Genomic DNA, 21,013 nt, shown 5'->3' with positions numbered 1-21,013 from the left:
CGAGCAGACGCTGCTGTCAGCTGTGCTGTTCTGCACAAAGCCGAGTGATTGCGAAGTCGCCACCTCACCCCCACGCTCAGCCACTCCACAGTCCACCCCCACGCAGGGCACAGCACACCCAACCATCCCTCGACCCAGTTCTGTCAAACCAGCCCGGATTTCTAAAACCTGCTACTAGAAGTGTTGAAGCCAGTTTGGATCTTTGCGACAGAACCGAGAGCAGGAACGATGATTTGTGCGTTTATGGCAGCAGATGAGAGACCAGCAAGAACTCTTCTGAGGATGAACCTCTCCTAAACCCGCTCATCACTCTGGACCACCGTGTAACCCTCCCCAGAACCAGTCGCTTTCTTGATCCATGCCACCCATCAGCTCACAGCCAGTAACATCCCCCCTGGGCAACACCAATGAGAGCTTGAAAACTAATTCAATGTTTGAAGACCCGCTTTTTTTAGATTTATAGGCTGGAGGCAGTCGTATTAAATAAAATTTACAGTATTTTACTGAGGACAAGGGAAAAACACTGAGGCTGCAGACCTCTCCACCATGGCTGCTGAACAGATGTTTTCAATGTCTATTTGCATTTTGAACTGAAATTAAAGGGCACAAATCTCCATGGCTTTAAGATCTCTGCCAACAACTGGTGAATACTAACAAATGGCACCTAATGATCCATCAAAATGGCTGATTTTTCTAATTCCTCTTTTTGGGAAGCAAAGATTTAACTAACTAAACAAAATGAGAGAAGTGAAAAAACATCAAATAATAAAATCAAGAACTTAAAATGGGATCTTAAAGCCCCAGCTACAAAGCCTGACAGCCGTGCAAAAGTCTGACAGCAGGTGACAGGCTTTAATATTCTCTTGTATGAGGGAACTTTGAATCTGATTTAATTTTATCAGATTTAGAATCATTTGCTAAGGGCCAGACAGCCAACTAGTGTAAATCAGTTGAGCTCCATTAACTTCTACGGAATTACAGTTTCCAATTTACATCAGCTGAGAACCTTGCTGTTATGCTACTATTATTAGCTGCTATTTATAATGCAATAATACCTAGAGCAGTCATCTTAAACATATGGCTCAACAGGCGTTCTGATGTTGCCTACAGACACTGGAAGACTCTGCTCCTCTAGCCCACGTTGTCCAGAACAGCAAAATTGTCTGTATTGTACTACTTGCTCCATATTCAACCAAATGGACTACGGAGCCTGGAATCGACCGGTTAATATTGAAATTTGAGCCTAGGTTTGCTACGATATATATGAACACAATAATTACAAACCTAATAATGCACCTTATTATACAAAAGCTGTCCCTTCCCAAAAATCTCATAAAGGCAATCTGCAACGGATTAGGAGGGAGAAAACAGGGCCAGGGACATGATGGGAGGTTGCACAGCAGGCCAGCTGCAGAGCTGCAGGGAGGAGGGGAACCCTAGCGCTGTCCTGGGTGATGGCTGGGCCACCTGCTTCTCACAGAGCCAAAAATCATCCAAATTTGAAGCTGTACAGGGTGACTACAGAGATCCACATCCCTCAACCCTTGCAGTGAAAAGAGTCAGTTTTAAGGTTAGAGTTTCTCAGTTTTAGAAAGAAGTTTCTGAAGTTGATGCACTGGGAACAGTCACACTAAGTAAATTTAGGACCTAACTCGTGCTCAGATGAGGTGGCTGGAGACATTCCTCCAAGTGCCATTCAGTGCAGCAGCATAACTTAGATGCCCTGAATTATTTTCTGAAGGATCGTAATTCTCTCTTGGCTATTCAGAAGACACTAAGGAACTCTCCTCCTCGATAACAGAAACAGTTCCTCACACCCATCCCAGGGACACAGACAGGTTTTGATGCCTTCCTGTCTCTCTCTGCTCAGTGTTCATTTATTATGGGTGTACATCCTACTCTGGTACTGTCCATAGAAGGAACTGTCTGTGCCCACAGAGCCCGATCAGTCACAGCTTTCACTCTACGTAGGGGATGTTTTCTCCCTGACGCTGTAGGGCAGACAGAAACCAAGGAGGACATGCCATGGTCTTGGTCCAGTTCCTCCTTTTGCTACTCAGCCTTCACAGAAAATCGGGAAGAGCTTTCCCTCACACCCGCCAGATGTCCCGTAGATCCTGTTTCATGCTCAGATTTAATTTTCTCCTCTTCTGCAACACGCAGTGAAGGCAGAGCCCAATCACAAAGTTGAAATCCCCTTCAGAGAAGAGCCAGATTTCTCTCCGAGGTTTGGCACCGTCCTGTTCCCACATCCAGGAGAGGTGTGATGATGGAGTCTCAGATGCACAGATCTGCTGGGACCAGGAGGAGGTAGGCAGGGAAGAGACACCAAAGAAGCGACCACTCCCATTAACAAATGCAGCACAACGCCCGTATCTCATGGTATGATCAAAACTTTGCAGCGTTTCTAATCACAGCTGCCTGCGTTCATTCCCTGGTTGGCTCCCCATTTTGAAGCTGAACTTCCCTTAATTTCAAGGGCTTGGGAAGCGAAATCTGGTGCAGAGCTTTCCCTTTTTATTTATGAACTCCTACTCAGTAGACTTCAATCTCACAAAGTGTTTTAAGCTTATGCAAAGTCTCTCTGAAGCAAACGGGACTGTTCACACGCCTGAAGTGCAGCCCTTCGCTGGATCAGGGTGGCAGCTCACTTCTTCTCGGTCTTTCCGAGCTCTCTACACTCTGTTCAAATATTTTCTAAGGCACACGGGTTAGTGTTAAATATAGAAAGCCCTCTGTTCAATTTTTTTTTCTTCCTCCGAGACTGTCACGCGCTGCTGAGCGTTACGGCAGTGCACAGATCTGCAGAGCACCAGGCTGCCACTGCTCGTCCGCCGCGAGGTGCTGGGTGCTTGGAGAGGCGTAAGACCGGCGTCTCCGAGCTTATAAATATTACAAAAAAGTTTCTACATTAGGACCGAGTAACTGTTACTTGCTTAGAGCAAATACCACATTAGAACATCTTCTTCCGACCCTGTCAATAGTCTGGCTGACTACAAATCCTGAGCCGTTTGCTGGGTCTGTGCCGCTCTCTAGGAGCTCTGTATAGACTGATCAAGCAAGCCATTAATATTTCACAGCTGGGCTCAGGTTGACTGGCAGCAATTATTCCACAGATTACTTTTTCATTTGAAGTGCAGCTGGTCATCCATTACTTTCTCCATGGCTCTGAAGGTCCAATAATTCCAATTATTTTTATCAACAGGAGACAGGTAAACTGGCTTTGCGGAAATCTTCCCCGACATGGGCACTGAGTCGGTGACTGGAAGCCCACCTCCATTACAAATCCACTCTTGAGAGCTGTTTGTGTACAGTGGCAAACTCTCTCCCTGATTTTCCCATCTAGAACACAGCACGCACTACTGTGTAAGAGCCTGCAGCTTTGGCCTGTGCTTAACGCTGGCAGTTGCTGAGCTTTCCCTGTGTGCTCAGTTACCTCGGGCAGGACTGGACCATCAACTCGTTTCCATTAATGAAGATACTGGCCAAACCTGTAAGGGGCATACTGGAAAAAACAGTTGTGGTGCCGCGGGGCAACAATGGCCAGTCTGGTCCCTGAAGACCACACAGGGTCTTCTTCACTAATCAGCTGCCCCACCAGTCGTGTGGAACCCTGCTGTGAGCTCCTGGAGGGCTGCACGTGGCTGAAGGGACACAGGAGCGACCGGCTCACGGTGCCAGCGTCTGCTGAATCCAGATACTGAACTGGAGGATGGCCTTCACAGGGCATCGCAGCAGGAATTGTCTGCATTGTTCGGAGCAAAGGAAGACTTTCAAGCTCTCCCACGTTCCTTGCCAGCTTTCTCTTTGCACAGAGTGCCGTAACTTATGCTAGGCAGCTTGAAACCTGCAGCGAACCAAACACTGAAAATTATAACAACAGACAGAGCTCACCATAAAATTGCCAATCGGATCTGGTCTGCAAGTATGCATTTAATCTTGGAAACATTAGCTGGATTGAACCTGGCTGCTGATGAGTTATTCTCCCTTGCTTGACTGGAAGGTCATAAACATCCCCGATATTAATGGCCTGGTGGAAGTCAAGGCTCCAGGCGGATGGACTGTTTGCTCCCCATTCCTCATCCACCGAGAACTTTCTGCTCCACTTGTTCAGCAAGTGGGCACTTTGAATAATGTGGGAAAACACCACTTATCTACTCATCGGGTTCCTCCCTCTCACTGCCGCAGTACTGCCAAGTTTGCTTCAGGACAGAATTTTATTCTGCACCTATTTTTCTCAGTCTAAAGGCCCGTTTAAGAGATCTGTTCTACAAAATGATAGTTCTGGTGTTCGCCGCTCTGCTCTAATAGCAGCCACATTTATTTCATCCTTTCGGTGGGAGTGAGATTACTTCTCTTTGACTCAGTGGGAGGGAAACTTCTGCGATTTTTTCAATGCCATTGCTTGAGCGTGTGCATTGCAGCAGCTTCTCTTACATTAGGACCAGGCTAATAAGATTAACAATGCGAGGCTGCAGGGCTTTTCCTTTCCCCATTATTCTAAGGTCTTTCTTCTCCTCACTGCCACCCACAAGCAAAGTGACAGAATGTGTGTGCTAAGTGAGCACTGCCCTCCGTGATCTTCTACATACTCCTCTATATACTACTCCTAATACTCCATGCTCCCCTAGAAACGCAGAGGCGGTGAGACTTCAGAGGAATGTGAAGCCCAGAGGCAGATGCAGAGATGTACATCTGGGATATTCTCCTCCACAGACTGCATTGCAGCTACTGCCTCAAGCCTACGCTGCTGCTGATCCTCGGGATGTTCACGCTTTGCTACGATGTGAGAGTCTGCATGCTCCTACACAGCATCAAGTGGAGAGATACCTCCCCAAAGCGCGGAGGCATCTACAGCCAGCAAGTCCCAGCTTCCTGTGGGCAGGCATTGCGTGTTTTGTGAATGCTGAAATGGATTTCTGCTCTTGGGGAGACCCTCATAAAGAGGTCCAACTCTGCCCAGTGGCCATGCCAATAACAGCCTTGCCTGGAAGCCAGGCTTTCCTGTGCAAGACACAACAGACTGTCCCTATACAACACATTCATTTAAAATACTTGGAAAGTGCTACAAAAAGTGCCCTTATTTCAGCTCACTGAGTGTGAAATACATGCATAATTCTCAGGTAAGTTACAAGAAGATAATTTTATTGGCTATAATATCCCATCTTACTGAGTCCCTGAAGGCACACTCCACAATCCACCAAGCACAGGAGTATCCCAGTGGGCATGCCTACATTACTTCTTTTAAAAAGAGCAAAAAGGAGTTCTGGGAGCAGCCGCGAGCATGGCGTGCTGCCCCGCTTCCCTCCCAGCCACGCAGGGGCCTCCCCGGCGACCCGCAGAGCTCCGGCAGCAAGGCTCCCTGCGCACGGCTGCTGCCGTCCCGAATCGCCCCCCGGCAGCCCGAGCCACCCGGCCGGCACAGCTCCCCACAGCTCCACGAGCTCTGGGCAACGCTCCCCAGGCTCGGCCTCGGGCTGGGCTCCCAGGCTTCCCATCCGGAGCGCAGCGGATTTTGCATCAGGAGTTTGCTCACCCCAGTGTATGCCCTGCTCTATCTGGAAAGCTGGGGCAATCAAATATTTAACATATTGAACGAGAGCACTCCCAGCTAAGAGGATCAGCAATTAAAGACCTGCTGACTCATCAGATATCAAAGGGGAAGCGACACAGTGGGGAACAGAAATCTGCTGCAGGAGCCAGACGTTTGCGGTGCTCTGGGCCAGGCATGCACAGTAACAGAATCACAAACGAACTGGGAACAGCGTTTGCTTAAAATCCCCAGTGGGGAGTTGCATCATCAAGCAGGGAAAAACCAAAGGAAAATGGGTATTTGGAAAATTATAAAGAGTATGTTCTTTATTCTGTAATAAAAATGACGGAAAATGGCAGTGTTACGGCCCTAGATGCCTGGAGCCTGTCTCTACACCATGAGGAGCAATGTAGATACTTTGGAAAACGTGCTCTTTCAGCTGTCTCTGCCAGCTTACCCACTTCGAGTGCGTACCTCAGGCGTGCACATACGTTTTGTTATGGGGCATGGTATTTCTGCTCAGTATCTGCTCGTGTGCGTGCTGCTTGCTGGCCCTGAATCAATGCCCTGACTGCAGATGTGGGTGAGTCTGACCACAGACACTGGATCTTAAGGTCACATGCTGTGCTTGAGCAGAAGACAGCGTGTGTAAGCACTGAATCAGCATACTGATGACACTCATGGAAAAGGATCAGCAGGCAAACCTCAAGTCCAACTAACCCATCCATGATCCTAGCGAAAGCTAAACTGGACCTGCAGGCATTAATATCCATTTGAGCACAGACGCTGCGAGTGTCAATACTATGTGAAATGACTTGGAATTTTCTGTGATTGACTGTCAGGAGACATTAGGTTTACGGTTGAACTCAATGACCTTAAAGGTCTTTTCCAACCTAAATGAGTCCAAGACTAAAAATCTAAGAAAGTCACAAGTTCCTATAGCTGACGGTTCTGAACAGGGATCTCACACATATTTCCACACCCTGCCTGGTCGGCAGCCAGCAGCACAGAACTGGACAGGAGTCCAAATCTTAGTGACTACGAGACAGATTTCACCTTCACTGCTGCAAAATCATGCTCAAAAGCAAGTAACTGCATAAGTCAGCACAGGACTGATGACTTACAACTTACTAGCCATTCCTTTGGGATAATGTGCTTTATGTCATTGTATGGTTTACTCCTCCAAATGTCATAATGAAAGACAAATAAACTTTCTCCCTGCAATATCAGAAGTGTGATTTACAATCCACAAGGGCAAGCCAAAGCTGCTGGTTCTCTCCAAAATGTCCCCCTGCTTGCTTTACCATAAACCCTCCTGGTGCCTGCAAATATCCCCACAAAATCATCCACCTGTAGAGGCAATATCCTGCTTCCACTGCCAGAAGGTCACTCGAGCGAGTCGGTATTCCTCAGCTGAGGTGCTCATTTTTAAGTTTGGCTAACCTTAAAGCAAAGTGCCCTTTAAGTGCATATCACTTTAGCCCTGAAATACTTAATCATTAACGATTTAAAGCAGAAAGGAATCTAAGCGAGTTAGACATCCTGTAATAGGCCTTTTGACTAAGGCCATTAGGAACATTTTGGTTCAGTTCAGACATAATTTATCATCCTGAGTGGAATTCACCTGAAAGGCAGGCAGCGCCTTCTGCTCTTGTAGCTCTTCTCTTAAAAAAAGAAAAAAAAAAAGGGGAAAAAAAATCCATTCAGCTTTTCTGCTTTCCTAAATAGCTTAAGGTTATGAATGCCAGGTAGCTTCCAGCTAGGCATTTACTGCTGTCTTTAATAGCCAAAACCTATCAGAAACCTCCCGAGGCTAAATACAGAGGAGAGCGCAAAGAAGTATTCATTTCATATTCCAATCCCTGCTAGGAGAAACCTGCTGAAAGAAGGTTAAAGCACTGTAGACTGGTCTCCTTACCATTTCTAACTCACCAGTTAATTATCGCAGCTTGGCCACTTCCTTCGCCAACACGCAGCTTTGCTGACTTCAGGGCACCCACAAACGCGGCAGAGCTGCCCTAGGACCTCTGCAGTAGCACCCCCTAACACTAACGTACTTCTGGAGTACGACAGTAAATTAAGCAAAGGGCACAGCTTAGCTACTAAATAGCAACGGGGCCATAAAATAAGACATTTCAGCATCTAAATGTGATTTTTCTGGTGTCAACTTACAGTGATGCTCCAGTTATTCTGCGGAATAGAAAGTCTGGCAGCCTCTATAAGCACGGCTCATTTTTATATGGGAAACATATAAAAATGCTGATGCATTATACTGTTGTATATAAACATGAAAAATAGCAAAGGTAAGCCGGAAAAGGTTTAAGTCCTTCAGAATTTAATAGAAAAAATATCCAGCCATCTTTTTGAGCGATCACAGAAAATTACATCCCCTATCCAAGAACTGTGAAAGATAACAAAAAGCTGCTAGGATGGACACGTTCTCTGCTTAATTTAGTAGATTTTGGATGTCTTTTCTACTAAACTGTAGTGATTTCGCTGATCTTACGTTTTAAAGATTTTTTTTCCTATACAGACAAGTACAGAATGGGTATGAAATACCTGAAATACACTTAAAAATACCAGAGTATAAAAATGCCATATTTTCACATTACACTGCAAATACTGATGTGTATGACCTCTCTCCCCTCCCCATAATTTAAAACTGTCCATGCCACCACATTGCTTTAACACAAAGCAGGAACCGTCCTGGCACTGCAGCTGCAGAACCCGGGGTACAGCTGGGCTGGCAGGCATCAGCACGGGCAAATGCTGTACTGAAAAGGATGGTTTATGCCTTTGATTATAATAAAATGATGTTGAATGCCTGACATGGCATGGCTGTGAATGATTTTTAATGGAACTAAGGTCAAGAAAGATGGGAATTTATTAAAAATAAATACATCAGACCGCCTGTTGCTTTTACTAGTGAACACAGATGGACAGTTAGGAAGGGAAGGTGCATGCTCTGAGACTACCATCGACTGCAGATTTTTAAACCCTCTAATTTACTCATTAAAACTCAGTGGAGATACCTCTGATCAGACTCATTATCCACAGGATAAAAAAGGAGGTAGAGACAAGTAGCCATCGAGCAACAGGCCACAGAAACAAAGACCACACCACATCCATCGAGGTGATCCGTCCCCCTGGCCCTCATCCCCACGGCGCAGACACGACGGCCGGCGGGACTGCAGCCTGGGAGTACGGGCAACTGCTCGGCTTTCTCTTTCTATCATTTTAAAGGATTTTCACGGGGGGCTGGCAGCTTTGGTAAGCGATTAGTGTATATTACTACGACAATTCACAGGGCTTCTCCGAGCCAGAAGGAGTCACGCTGAGAGATCTGCTTTCTACTCTAAATATAGCGGCACAAGAAATGAAATCCAAGCGCCAGATTTCAGTGGGATTTCCCAGGGTGAAATGCATTGCACACATGGCTCATTAGAGACCTTTAAAACAAAACCAAGAACTACAGATTGCACCAGCGTAGTCCCTTCCCAGTGCTGCTACTGCAAACATTTTGGATGAATGGTGGCCATGTCCCCACCATGACTCTCCTCATCTCTCTACACTTGCTTTCAGTAAGCATTTCAGCCAGCTCATCCAATAGGAACATCAGTGGTAACTGTGACCGAGCAGTGAATTTAGCCACGTAACTTCACATTTCTTATTGGATGGATTAGCTTTAAGAACAGGAAAACATGAAATGAGGAAAAGGAAAGAAAGAAAGAAATGAGTACAACAGATTAGATTACTTTCATTTACTGGGGTTCACGTGTAATTGTCCACCACTTCCAGGTTCCTGTGCCAACTTCCCAAAGCTGGGAGTCTGCTTCTGTAAGACTTCGGGGCACCAATCTGTAGTTGTTTCCAGCTATTTCTGTTCCCAGAGCTCTCTTGGGTCCTTGTCTGTGTTTTGTACTGCATAAATTCTCACAGCATCTATACATTTGTTTTAAACTGACAAACTTATTAGGTGAGTGAAATCCATTTAACATGTCACCCTATAATTACCAACCCAAGGCAACAGCCTCTTTTGTTCCCTATGGGGCAAAAAACCCAAACAACCCCCCCAAGCGAGGACACACTCTTCTTTCCAATTGCCCAGATATTGCCTATATTTCAAAGTTTAAAACCCTTTCCTATGCAGCCTGCCTTCTGGAGCCGCATGCTGCCAGCCTGTCCTTCTCTCATTTATACCTGTGCAACCCCGAAGTGATGCCATGGATTTACATCCCTGTCAGAGGAGAACCGAGTCATGCATCAAATGACTGGCTGCTCCATCTTTATTCAGCAGTCTACAGGCAGAATGGAATTAACTGCCTTCCAGCCCCAGGCTCTGACCCCACCTGCAGTGCAGATTTTTTCCCCCAAAGTGGGAAGCCCTCCCCCGGCGCAGACTGCTCTCGCAGGGGAATCTCTTCATGCCATTCTGGTGGGTGCAAATCTGTTAGGAGTTACAGCGAGTTGCTCTGGCCGGTACCTGGGAGGATGGGGAGCGACCATGGCACTGCTCCCGCGGGTAAGGGAGCGCAGGGTGCCTGGCTTCGCAAAGCACAACGCTGGCACTGGGGCTCTTCACTGGTCTCCGTCTCCCCACACAGAGAATTGCTATTTTAGCCCTGAATATGTAAAAGCTCCGCATTCTTAGCTCGAAGGAGAAAGGACTGATAAGGCAAACCATTGTGCAGAAGAGCTTCCTATTAGCAGAAAGGTGTAATGGCAATAAATGTGGCTCCACCGGGAAGAAGTAAGGAGTTAAACACATCTGCCTTCTAACATACAGGGTTTTTCTTGGGCAACGTACAAGACCGAATCCTTTATAATACTAACAAAGACAAACATCCTTGGTCAATAGGTTTTGACACATAACTTCAAATAAAGATGAAATTTGCCTTACAATCTGTATCTGCTGGTGAACTGAATCGTTCTTCCTTCTAGACAATGCAGTTTTCTGCAAAACCACAGCAAAGTGCTGAGATCCACACAATCTTCCTATAATCCAGCCATCAGCTGCTCAGGCTAAGGTTCCTCTCCTTCACGAGATCCAAGGCTTTGCTGCAAACCTTCTATCAGTCTCTGTTGATGACACTCCTCTCTGTAAACAAGTGCTTGATTCAGAAGTGGTTTGTGTGCACAAATACATAATTAGCCGGAATTCCCTTTCCAGCATGCTGGGAAGTAAAGCCTGTAAGAGGCATTTGATTTCCTAGTTTCCCAGAACAAAATTCTTTAAGGTCTTGTTTTGAAAGCTTAAATATTTGTTGTCAGAAACAATTCCACCTGACTAAATAATCTGACTCAACGTCAGCACCCACATGCATCTATATGGCTTGCACCTACATGAAAAAGTATTTCAGGGCTCTAGGTATAGAACTAAAGCACTTTTCCTTTTTCCTAAAATGAAGAGGTGCACCTTGCAAAGCATGTTTTTTTGCTAAGACATAACAGAGGAGCTCACACATGTTTTCATGTATTTAACTGTAGCTGTGGCTTCAAAAGAGATGACAAATCTACTGCTGACAAACATTGACATTTCCATTTCTGACTTGTCTGTAGCCCTCTAAGAGGCCACTGAAAGATTTCAGTCCATCTAGAGATTTTATGTGTTTCAGCGTACACTAAAGAGAATCTTCAAGATAATAAAAAGCAGAAATCAGACGCATATTCCTGCTGACTTGTGTGATACAAGGCATTAAGGAACAACGCCAGCAGTGGAGACAACAAGCAGCAGAAAACGGCCATGTCACACCTTTATTTTCATCACGCCTGTTTGCAGACCCGTAATACGAGGAGGGATTTTAATAGAGCCGAAGGGTGCAACCAGAGCAACTGCGCTGGCAGAAACGGCACAGAAATGCTGACCGTCGTCATCAGGCAGAATTAGGGAGATGTTCCCTACCCAACCTCCAGCTGGCAGAGCCCCTCTCCCGTGCTTCGCAGCACATGCTAAGTCGAAAGGCTTGTAATTTTTTTCTAGAATCACCAAAATACCATCGGAAGTCAACAAGAACTGTATGAAACCCATGATGGAAATGAAACGATCAGGAGGACTGAGGCAAGGCACGAGCACCCGCCCGCCCTGCGCCCGTCTGCGGGGACATGTCAGACAGCACGGCCAGCTCGGGAGGATGGACTGCGCCCTTGGACTTTGCATAAACACACCACAAACCAGGCTTTTGAGTAATTAAACTTTAATTTCAGCTGGTTAACCCACACTGAAGAATCATTTATGAGGACCTTCAGTCACCTTCACTGCATGAGAATAAAATAATTTACAGGGACCCCGTGTGTGGGCGTAAACTTTTCAGTTTGGGGTTTCTTTTTTTCCTTTTCCTGTGGTTGGGTGGAAACTCTAAAGACTTCAATTAGAAGCAATTACTGGAGACATAGAGGCTTCTCTGAGGTTAAGCCGCCCTTCATTTTCTCAAGAGAAGCCTTTAATTAAATGCAAATAATCACAAATTTCATATAGCAGATTGCCATAATTTCACTATTAGTTACTGAATCTCATTTAGAAAGGAAAGAGGTGGGCAGTAGTGCTGGGCAGATGTGAAGTAATGAGAACTCAAGAGGTCAAGGCTGAATTACCTGCCTAAATCTATTCTTCTTCTATAAATCTGTCTGCAACCACATCATTTCAGTGTTAACAGGTTGTCCTTCATGCAAGTGCACTGGAGTGTAGTCCCATAGAAACGCGGGCCTCAATACAAATAATTACCTCAGTCCATCGTACTGTTGACCATGGCAGCGAAGGCAGGATGGGTAATGGGGAATATGTAATTGAAGTGGAAATGACCAGAACTAAAATGCAAGCTATGATGAATTCAAATCATATATTCAAGCTCATCTCCATAGCAGAGCTCTGGAAGAACAGGCACATGAAATGGCAGCAAGTATTTTAAATGAATCTATCAAATCAGGTATGGTAGCCTACACACGGAGAAGAGATAGCGCAGCGTCTGCAGGACAGGAGGGGAAAGACAGACTCCACACAACCACAGGTCTGTAATTCCGTCCTCAAAACCGTCAGTCTTTGGAGCAGGTTCTGATTATTACAGAGGGCAAATAAAGTAAATGCATACAACTGCACGGAGGATATGCCACTTTTTTCTTGCTCCTTTTGTTTAGCCAAACGCAAGCTTATCACAGCTCAGGGGGAGCAGTTAGCCTGCAAGCTGGGGCTTCACCCCAAGAAGGCGAAGGTTTCTCCTGCTCAGTACCCTGCACTTTGCACCGTCTCTTACAGCATAAGGCAGAGCCGCCTCCGTCCCCTTTCCACGCCACAACACAAGATGGGAACAGCAGGAGTTCAGGACCAAATGCCAAGCAACATTTTAAGCAGCAGCTATCTGAAAAGCTGATGGCTTTGCAGTTCCAGGACAAGCTGCAAGAGGCATGGAGGCTACTCCAAGCAGCTCCTCAGCCTTCAGGCAACCACGCAGAAGAGGTGCTTCAGAAGAATTATATTTTTGTTACAGCAATGGCAGCTAGGTTTTTAGAGCTGAGAAGGTCATTGCTCTCTGCCATGCCAAGAGTTCAGGAGGGATGTCAGGAAGCTCAGAAGAAGGAAAAAAAGGCGCAAGAAACAAGAGAAGCAGCAGTGGAAAACTCACTCTGCAGCTCAGCCTGGCACATCATTTCTGTGTGGATTCCCAAATTAAATCATTTCTCCTACTGTACTGTGAGAATATGGGGAGGGATCAGATTGTAAGCTATTCAGAGGACTAACTGATTATTGGCATTTTAGCAGCGAGCTTGTTTTTGTTCTTTTGCACATTTATAATAATACCTTTTACATGTACTCTAAGAGACAAATCTCTCTCTGCTTCAGAACTGCTCGTCTGAAGATCTTTTGTTGGCACCGAGACGAATGCTAATGTGAAATATCTTATTTCTTCAGATGAAAGAGAAGCCAAGAACAATCCCCTCTGGAGAGAGGTGGCAGAAGGCGGGATCTGGGATCAGGAGTTTGTGACTCACCCCCCGCCCAGGCCACCCAGGCCCTCCTCGCTGCTCGCCGGGTCCTGCTGCCATCGCACCATGGAGCAGCTCCTCCCGGTCAGAGAACGCTTCCCATCACACTCCGCAGCACAGCGGTGACTGGGGGCACAACCAGATGGGACACCGTTCACACACAGAAACGCCTGGAAATGAAGCGTTTTGCCAGAGACCAAATGCTCAACCTCACATCACAAACCACCCAAATCCCCGCTGCTCTCCTCCCTCTTCATCTGTTGTGGTCCCTCTGTTCTTGGAGGGGCCAAACAAGGCCATAACACGTTTTTAATGCAGCGATATATTTTCTGGCTGCGGAGATACGCAGGAGACTGGCTACTGAGGCTCGACGGCATGGTCCATACGGCCAGTCTGCCAGCTGATGCTCTGCCTGCATGCAAGCGCTGAACTGCAAGTCTGAGGAGGGTGGTGCTGCTGAGTTTCCTTCAAATCAGCAGCAGTACTAACCAAGAGGTGCTGGATATCTGGATTTCAGGGCTAAATTCTCGGGTGTCTGGTAGGAAAACAGCACCAATCAAAGCTTTTTCTGCTATGAGGACATTTATGATATCTCTCACTCCTGGTCCGCAGTAACTACAGAGCTTATGCAGCAGCCTCTTCCCCAGCAAGGATACCAGTAAATAAGATTGCTTCCTTCTGCCTCACTAAATATGCTTGAGGTATTCCTGTCTCCTGGACACATACTTCTGCTCAGATGGCTTGAGTACGAACAGTGGCTTAGAAACATTTAAGCAGCGAGAGCTGGAAGTGTTTCCGTTGAGATGGAAGCGCAGTCACCTAAGCCTCAGTTGTTCACAAAACCCAATCCAAAATATTTGAGGGAAAAGGGCCACCTGCCACCGTAACTCTGCACACCACAGACTGCCTTGCGTAATAGTCAAAGAATAAAACAAAGAACTACCTAAATGCTTGCAGTGAAGCATATCCAGTTTGGTTTAGTGGTACCAGTGGAAGACTTACTCTTTCACTATTTCTTTTCTCCCACGACATCATCTGTAAGTACACCCAATGCTATGGCAGACCTCTGAAAAACTCCATGCTTCAGCAGAGAGTAGAGACAGTGCAGTAAAAACAGGGGCTCCTTTCATCACTTTTTGGTAACAAGAAAGATGAAAGCCTTATGTGCTTATGCTGGCTGAGAAAATGTGGTATTAGGATAATAAAAATGAAATACTATCAGAGACTGAGTTTTCAAAGGCGCAGCACTAGAAGAAACTGATGCATTGTAACTCAGCAAGTCATCAGTACCAAATGCATGACACTCTGGAGGATGCGAAGATGAAGGGGTCAAACTTGTAATAACATCATGCAATATCCTCTTAAAACTACCTATATTATTTTAAACTCCAAAGGAGTGAAGGCAAAAAAGTACCGTATGTATCATTAAAAAAGATAAGTAATCCCAATTGCTTTTCATACAGAAACAGAAACTGTCTAGGAATGAAAATCAGATCTCTAAAAAAGAGTCAAAGTGTAACACTTTTTTTCCTCAATCCAGGAGGAAGGAAATTAGAACTTACTGTAAAAAACCTGCAAATAAAAAGGGTTGCGGTGAAGGGGTTGATCCACTGACGCCAGTGCCAAGATTCTTATCAAATTCCAGGGGGTGAAGATTTCACCTGTAGAAACTTCTTCACTTAATAGTGCAGTCGCTCACAGTATTGCTGGTGTTGTCAGACCTCTACAAGACGAACATCTTTATATCAGCAGACACAGTCCATGCGAATGAGGAAAGCAGCGAAACACACAAAGCTCTTGGGTCATGCAAGCAGTCTCAGAACAATTACTTGTTTTGTAAATACAGCAACATGAATTAGGATGGAAAAGTGCACCATTTTGTATGCATGTGTGCGCAAGGGAGACAGACTGAAAAAAAGAACTTCACTTTTTCCTCAATAAGGATATAGTAATATCAATTCTAATCCCAAACAATTTTAGCTGACCAATTACAGTTGCACTACGAGGCAGAAGCTGAAAAGCAGATCAGATTTCTTTCCTATGTTGGCCTCACCACTGCACCTAAAGAGATCCCAGAGAAATGAGGAAAAAGGAATATAAACTGTGCAGTCTTCTTCTTCTAAGGCAATTTTTAATTTAAAAAATAATTAGAACAAAGTCTATTCCTTTAAATCATTAATAAAAGAATCCTGCCTGTTAGGGCAATGAGTTTTCCTAACTCTAATCCATCTTTACTGCCGTGTTATTACCCTACTGTTTCCCTGTAATTAAAATGTGGCAGGTAGTTTACACACAAGAGGGAGTAATTGTATTGGAAATAACTGTTCATAACCAAATTTTAAAAGCTCATTTTTCTTATCAACTTTTAATAAAGAAAGCAAGATAATAATGATATTTAGCATTTATGCCACCTACAGCAGCACTTTGTCTCTCTAAATTGCTAACGTTTCATTCAACGATGCTAAAGCATACGCCTGCAGCAAGAGAAGGAGAAATCTGAACAATCACAGCCATTTGTTCCTGCTCAGTTGAAATAATAAAATCTGGTTGAACCTCATGCTAAAGGACCCAAACCTCCAAGAAACCTTGCATGGTTCTGGAAGGAGAACAGGGTTTGCATGTGCTGTGGTTCAGGAGCATCCCAACCTCAGCCTGGCCAGGCCAGGAAAGGAAGACCCCCTTTCTCTGCACCCGAAGGAAGACAGAAGGAGGTGGGTCAGTGCCTGCCCATTTCTACATTGCACTGCCTTGAAGGTGCACACCTAGATGGCATAAGCAGTCTGCACGGATTTGCACAGACCTCGAAGCAGCACGTGCTCTCCTAGCTCAGAAGAAGATGTTACGTTTGGCCTGTGAAGGGCCTCCTGAATACCAAAGTTGCAGAATATTTTCCTTACGAAGACTATTCTGGAGCCTTTGCTTTGGATGATTCTTAGAAGACAGCTCTCCAGGAATTTCAAGCATTGCAAACTAATTAGGGGAAAAATATTTCCATTTATTATTGTTCACAGTCTGGTAGAACCTGCCAATGTCTAGAACTACAGGATGCCATATGGAAACATGAACAGGCAACTGTGGATAGAAACACCAGGGAAGGGGAAAAGAAAAGCAAAGGGTCCTCAGTGGTTTGACAAGCGGGTGGACACTTGCCATTTAAATACAGCCACAACACGACAGTTGTTGTCTCTCCTGTTACAGAGATTGTTGTCCTGCTGCCTAAGAGGCTATAAAGGGGCACTAACAGATAACGCTTTAGGCTCCTAACACTGTTTAAAATACTAGGCATTGTCAATGCACCGTCATTGCCCATTGCCCGAGCCCTCTGAGTCTTGTACTGTATAAAATAAGAATATTGGTTTGCTCTGCTTATGTAAGCACATCTTTTGTTGTAATATCCAGAAACTAATACAACAGGCAGCTTTTAAAAATTATTTAAGCTCACTAGTAACACCTGAAACAAGAAATCCCCAGCACATCATAGGCATACAGCATAAGAGATGTACGTGCTCATATACACAGCCACGGGCAGTCCTGCTGCTAAAGAGCTACATCACTGGATGCTAATGCAGGTGGGCCATAAAGAGGAAGGTCGTTATGAGCTCTGGTTCCAGCGTCACACATTAGACTGGCATGTGGGAACCCTTGTGGGGGCTGTGCCAGCCCCAGCGGAGCTCGACACGGCTTGAGGCTGAGCCCTCCCCTGTGCCAGACCCACAGGCTCAGCCACACACACAGCCCGCAGGCATCAGTGTCCACCCAAACCCAGTGTGGGCAAACCACGTGCTTCTACCAGGCTTGTCCAAGATCTGAATGGAGTTTCCTCTACATGATCGGAAAGTTGAGTGCCGGATGGTGGTTTCTACCTCAATTAAGTTAGGCCACCTTCAGGGCGCATTTGGGTTTCAACCCAAATTGGTGGCTTTGGTCCAGATTCATTCCGTGGTTTGGCTTAAAAATGAATGTAAGGTTTAGAGGTAGCAACCTTCAGAGAGCTTCCCGCAGTCCCAGAGCAGTGCAGCCCTGATGTAGACGAACTGGATGAATGGACCTGGCTACCAGGGAACCACCTGTGGGACTGGCAGATGATATTTGAGGTCGCCTCCAGACCTGTTTTTCATATAGCCAGTGCCTGATAAAGGCATTTGAAACAAATTGAGGATCAAATACTACATGAGAAGTGAACGACTGCGTCAGAGGATAGACTAGACAGCGACCAGCTGACCCACGCGAACGTGACACTGCTCCCACAGCCCCATGTAAAAAGCAACAGCCACACGTAAATTTGTTCAAGCCTCGAACGTTCAGATGCAAGCAAAACCTGGAATAAATTAGTGATGCCTTGCTTATTAAAAGCCACGGATTGGAAGCTCATGGTTTGATTTTACAGGAGTCGTCTCCTGGAGCACCAGCCAGCAGGGCACGCAGAGGGGAGAGAAAGGGAGTTCAGGGCTTGACGTGGAAGTGGAGTGGATGGGCACTGCTACAACATGCATGAGAAGGTGGGGATTTTTTCCCTGCTATCATCTTGCTTCATCTACTCCCTTCTCCACTCCCCATTATCAGCATTTAAAACACTCTCGAGTTTTCTTGAGCAGGTCTGCTGTGCTCATTAAAATACTGTGAGCACTTACCGGATATAATGAGCACTCATTAAATTCTGGTACATGCCAGGACTGTCCTCTGGATCTGAACAGACTCAGGTTCTGGGAGGAGAGCTCAGGGGTGGAAAGATACCAGAAAAACTACATCTTCCACAAGAACAAAACTACAAACTTTCCCCTTTTTTGCTCTGCAAGCACTGGGGTAACTCAGACCTACTAAGCAGCAGCTATTGCTTACTGAGTACTCAAATTATTCCCCCGTCCCAGAAGGACTCTCAGCTCCTCTTATCAGAACAGGAACAAATTAAAAGATTTTTCCATATTTGCATCTCCTCATTTGAGAATTTTCCTACATTTGTTATTTAGAGATAAAACTCTGCCTCTCAAAATTCACTTGGCAAAGTGGTTTTCTCAGCCTCGAGGAATGGTGCAGGAGGGATTGCAGAGCAGGGTCCAAAGCAGCTGGCGAGGCTGCCGGAGCGGCAGGAGACGAGGAGACGAATGGGTGCATGTGGGGGCACGGATCACATTTTACACGCCCTGTTCTTGTATTTATTTGCAGTTGGCAGTGTCAGAGACACACACCCTGACTCACGTGGCCGTGCCTAAAACCATCCAGCAGTTCCCACTGCAGGATCCAGTGCTAGGTAGTCTGTGTTTTTACCACCAAAAGCTGTTCATCGCCTACTGACATTACAAAATATGAATCAACTAAAACCATATACAAATATAGTTTACTTTGGACTAATCCCCAGGGAGTCACAGAGGGCATCCCCCCAACAGCCAGTGTACATCCCAGTGGGGCAGAGAGAGCTGCTGGAAGGGGCAGGTTTCTGTAAGCATCCCTAGGAGATGCACCAGGAGCGGGCTGTGAGGGAGAAAGGAGCAGAGAAGTTCACCTGGCTTCCCAAGCAGCTTGTAGAGAGTAGACTGACCACCAACAACCAGTGAAAAGCGTGGGACTGACATACTGAGGTTATATTATTTTAAAGAAATAGTTGTATTCCTGAAAAGTGAAATTCTATTATTTTCTGCTTGGGCTGATAGCCATACCACTGCCTGTATAATCAGCATATGACCAAGTCTTCCATCACCTCAGAAATGCCTACTTTTCAACTACATTCATCTAAAGACCACAGTTCAGCACAAAATATGTACTGAATTGTCATCAGTTTCACAAGATTAAATAACTGGTCTGGTGAAGCATTAATTGCTCCAGTTTGGCTCACTCTTCACTCACTCACAGGAGCTTTTTGTGAATTACTGCTTTATAATTGCTTGCTCCCTAAGCACACGTGCATTGCAATCCTCTGCACACCTTGACAGCACCCTGGTTAGAGAAAATGAACGCCACACAGTCCCCTGACACAGCATTTTGTCTGCTGGCTACAGTAAGTCAAAGATTGTTTACTCAACTTCTCATGGGCCATTAATGCCATAATGTTGGAGGCAGCTGTTCAGGGCTTCGCAAGACCAAAGCAGAGAAAGAATTGCCGGGAGACTTCAAACACGCTGCTCACATCAGAGCCTGGCTGGGGAAGTCCTTGAGAGTCATCTAGGGGAATTTAGCCTTACAGTTCTCTCATGAAGTAAATCCAGGATTAAAGCCTCAAACTTAGTTTCTCCTGAAGACTCAAATGATCTTAAAATAACTCCATCTGACCAAGGTGGCAATGACTGCTTTGAAGAAGAAGGGACCAGTCTTTTCATTTTCACTCTGCCTGGCCAAATTATCCACTGAAAAACCAGGACCTGCCATACATAAAGGCTCACTAGCCCTGGACGTGGCGTGTGCCTGGTTCATCACATCCTGACTTCCAGTCTGTTTGAGCAGGAGAGGTGAGGCTCACCCTGCAAAAAGGCAATTCAAGGTCAAGGCACCCCTTAAGATCTCAGAAAGAGTTTGAACAGAGTTTAAGCAATACACACAGAGCTCTGTGCCCAGAAGGCACCATCTGCCCCAGTGCAGTCTACCTCCCAGTACAGCTGCCCAACATTTTTCTAGGAGCTTCTGGAAAGCTAACCCCGGCCAGGGGTTCTGCACAGCAAGAGAGTGCTGCTGGCAGGAGTGATGGGCACCAGCCACCGCACAACGAGGATAAAGATACGCCCCACCTAAATACCACACCCAGACAGCCATCCTGGAAATTTTACTGTTCTTCATGAAGCTTGTGGAAGCATGTCATTACGGAACAATGTGAATTTCCCCTAAGAAATAGGCAAATGAAGTTTCTCAACTTCCCAGTCATGAAGAAAAACAGAAAAAGAGAAAGGCTCAAACCCACTCCTACATGCCCGTTCAAAATAACTTCATTAATTTTAAAACACTTCATAATTGAAAATGGGGGAGTGGTGTATATTGTTTACATATATACACGTATATATATGCAGGTAGGAGGAACATGATTTGCAATGCTGAGCTGATTCCTCAGCTAGGCAATATTGAAGACATCTCCAGCAGAAAAAAAGGATTATTGGGTAAATTCGCTCCTCCCTGTAATAACGCCTAACCATGGCAACTAAACCACCCCGTTATTGAAGCTGTATCCGAATTCATGCTCAGAGGAAAGACCACCACCCTCCCTCATCGTCCCCAGACCCTTCAGGGTAACCCCTACTTACAATTGTGAAGTTCATAACCTTCAGAATCCAGATGGTCATAGCAAGGTTCACCAGGATTAAAATCATTAGGAGCAGCACAAAGAAATAGAGGCATCTCTTCCTCCAGCCATAAATCCCCACTTTGTATACCTGGGGTCCTTCTGAGGTCTGCATGGTGCTCCGGTGCGCGTACTGTTCCTGAGGCATCTGAAATGATCACAAAGAAATAACCACATTTATTAAGTGGCAACAGAAAGCTGATAATAAAAACTGCTTGTGTCTGTGTCTCTTAGAAGGTTTT

At 45.6% G+C, this 21,013-nt stretch overlaps 1 protein-coding gene across 9 annotated transcripts in view; it reads right to left on the bottom strand.

Moving 5' to 3' along the window:
• SGCD (sarcoglycan delta) overlaps positions 1-21,013 on the bottom strand; it is a 359,505-nt gene that overhangs the window by 119,045 nt on the left and 219,447 nt on the right. For all 9 annotated transcript variants that reach the window (XM_075441531.1, XM_075441526.1, XM_075441532.1 and 6 more), the window contains one exon: positions 20,734-20,919. In XM_075441531.1, the coding sequence (XP_075297646.1) occupies positions 20,734-20,919 (186 nt within the window). The remainder of the gene's footprint in view (positions 1-20,733; positions 20,920-21,013) is intronic.

Source organism: Opisthocomus hoazin, chromosome 22 (assembly GCF_030867145.1).
Source record: "Opisthocomus hoazin isolate bOpiHoa1 chromosome 22, bOpiHoa1.hap1, whole genome shotgun sequence".
Lineage (NCBI taxonomy): Eukaryota > Metazoa > Chordata > Aves > Opisthocomiformes > Opisthocomidae > Opisthocomus > Opisthocomus hoazin.
This window is presented reverse-complemented; position numbering and strand designations above follow the sequence as displayed.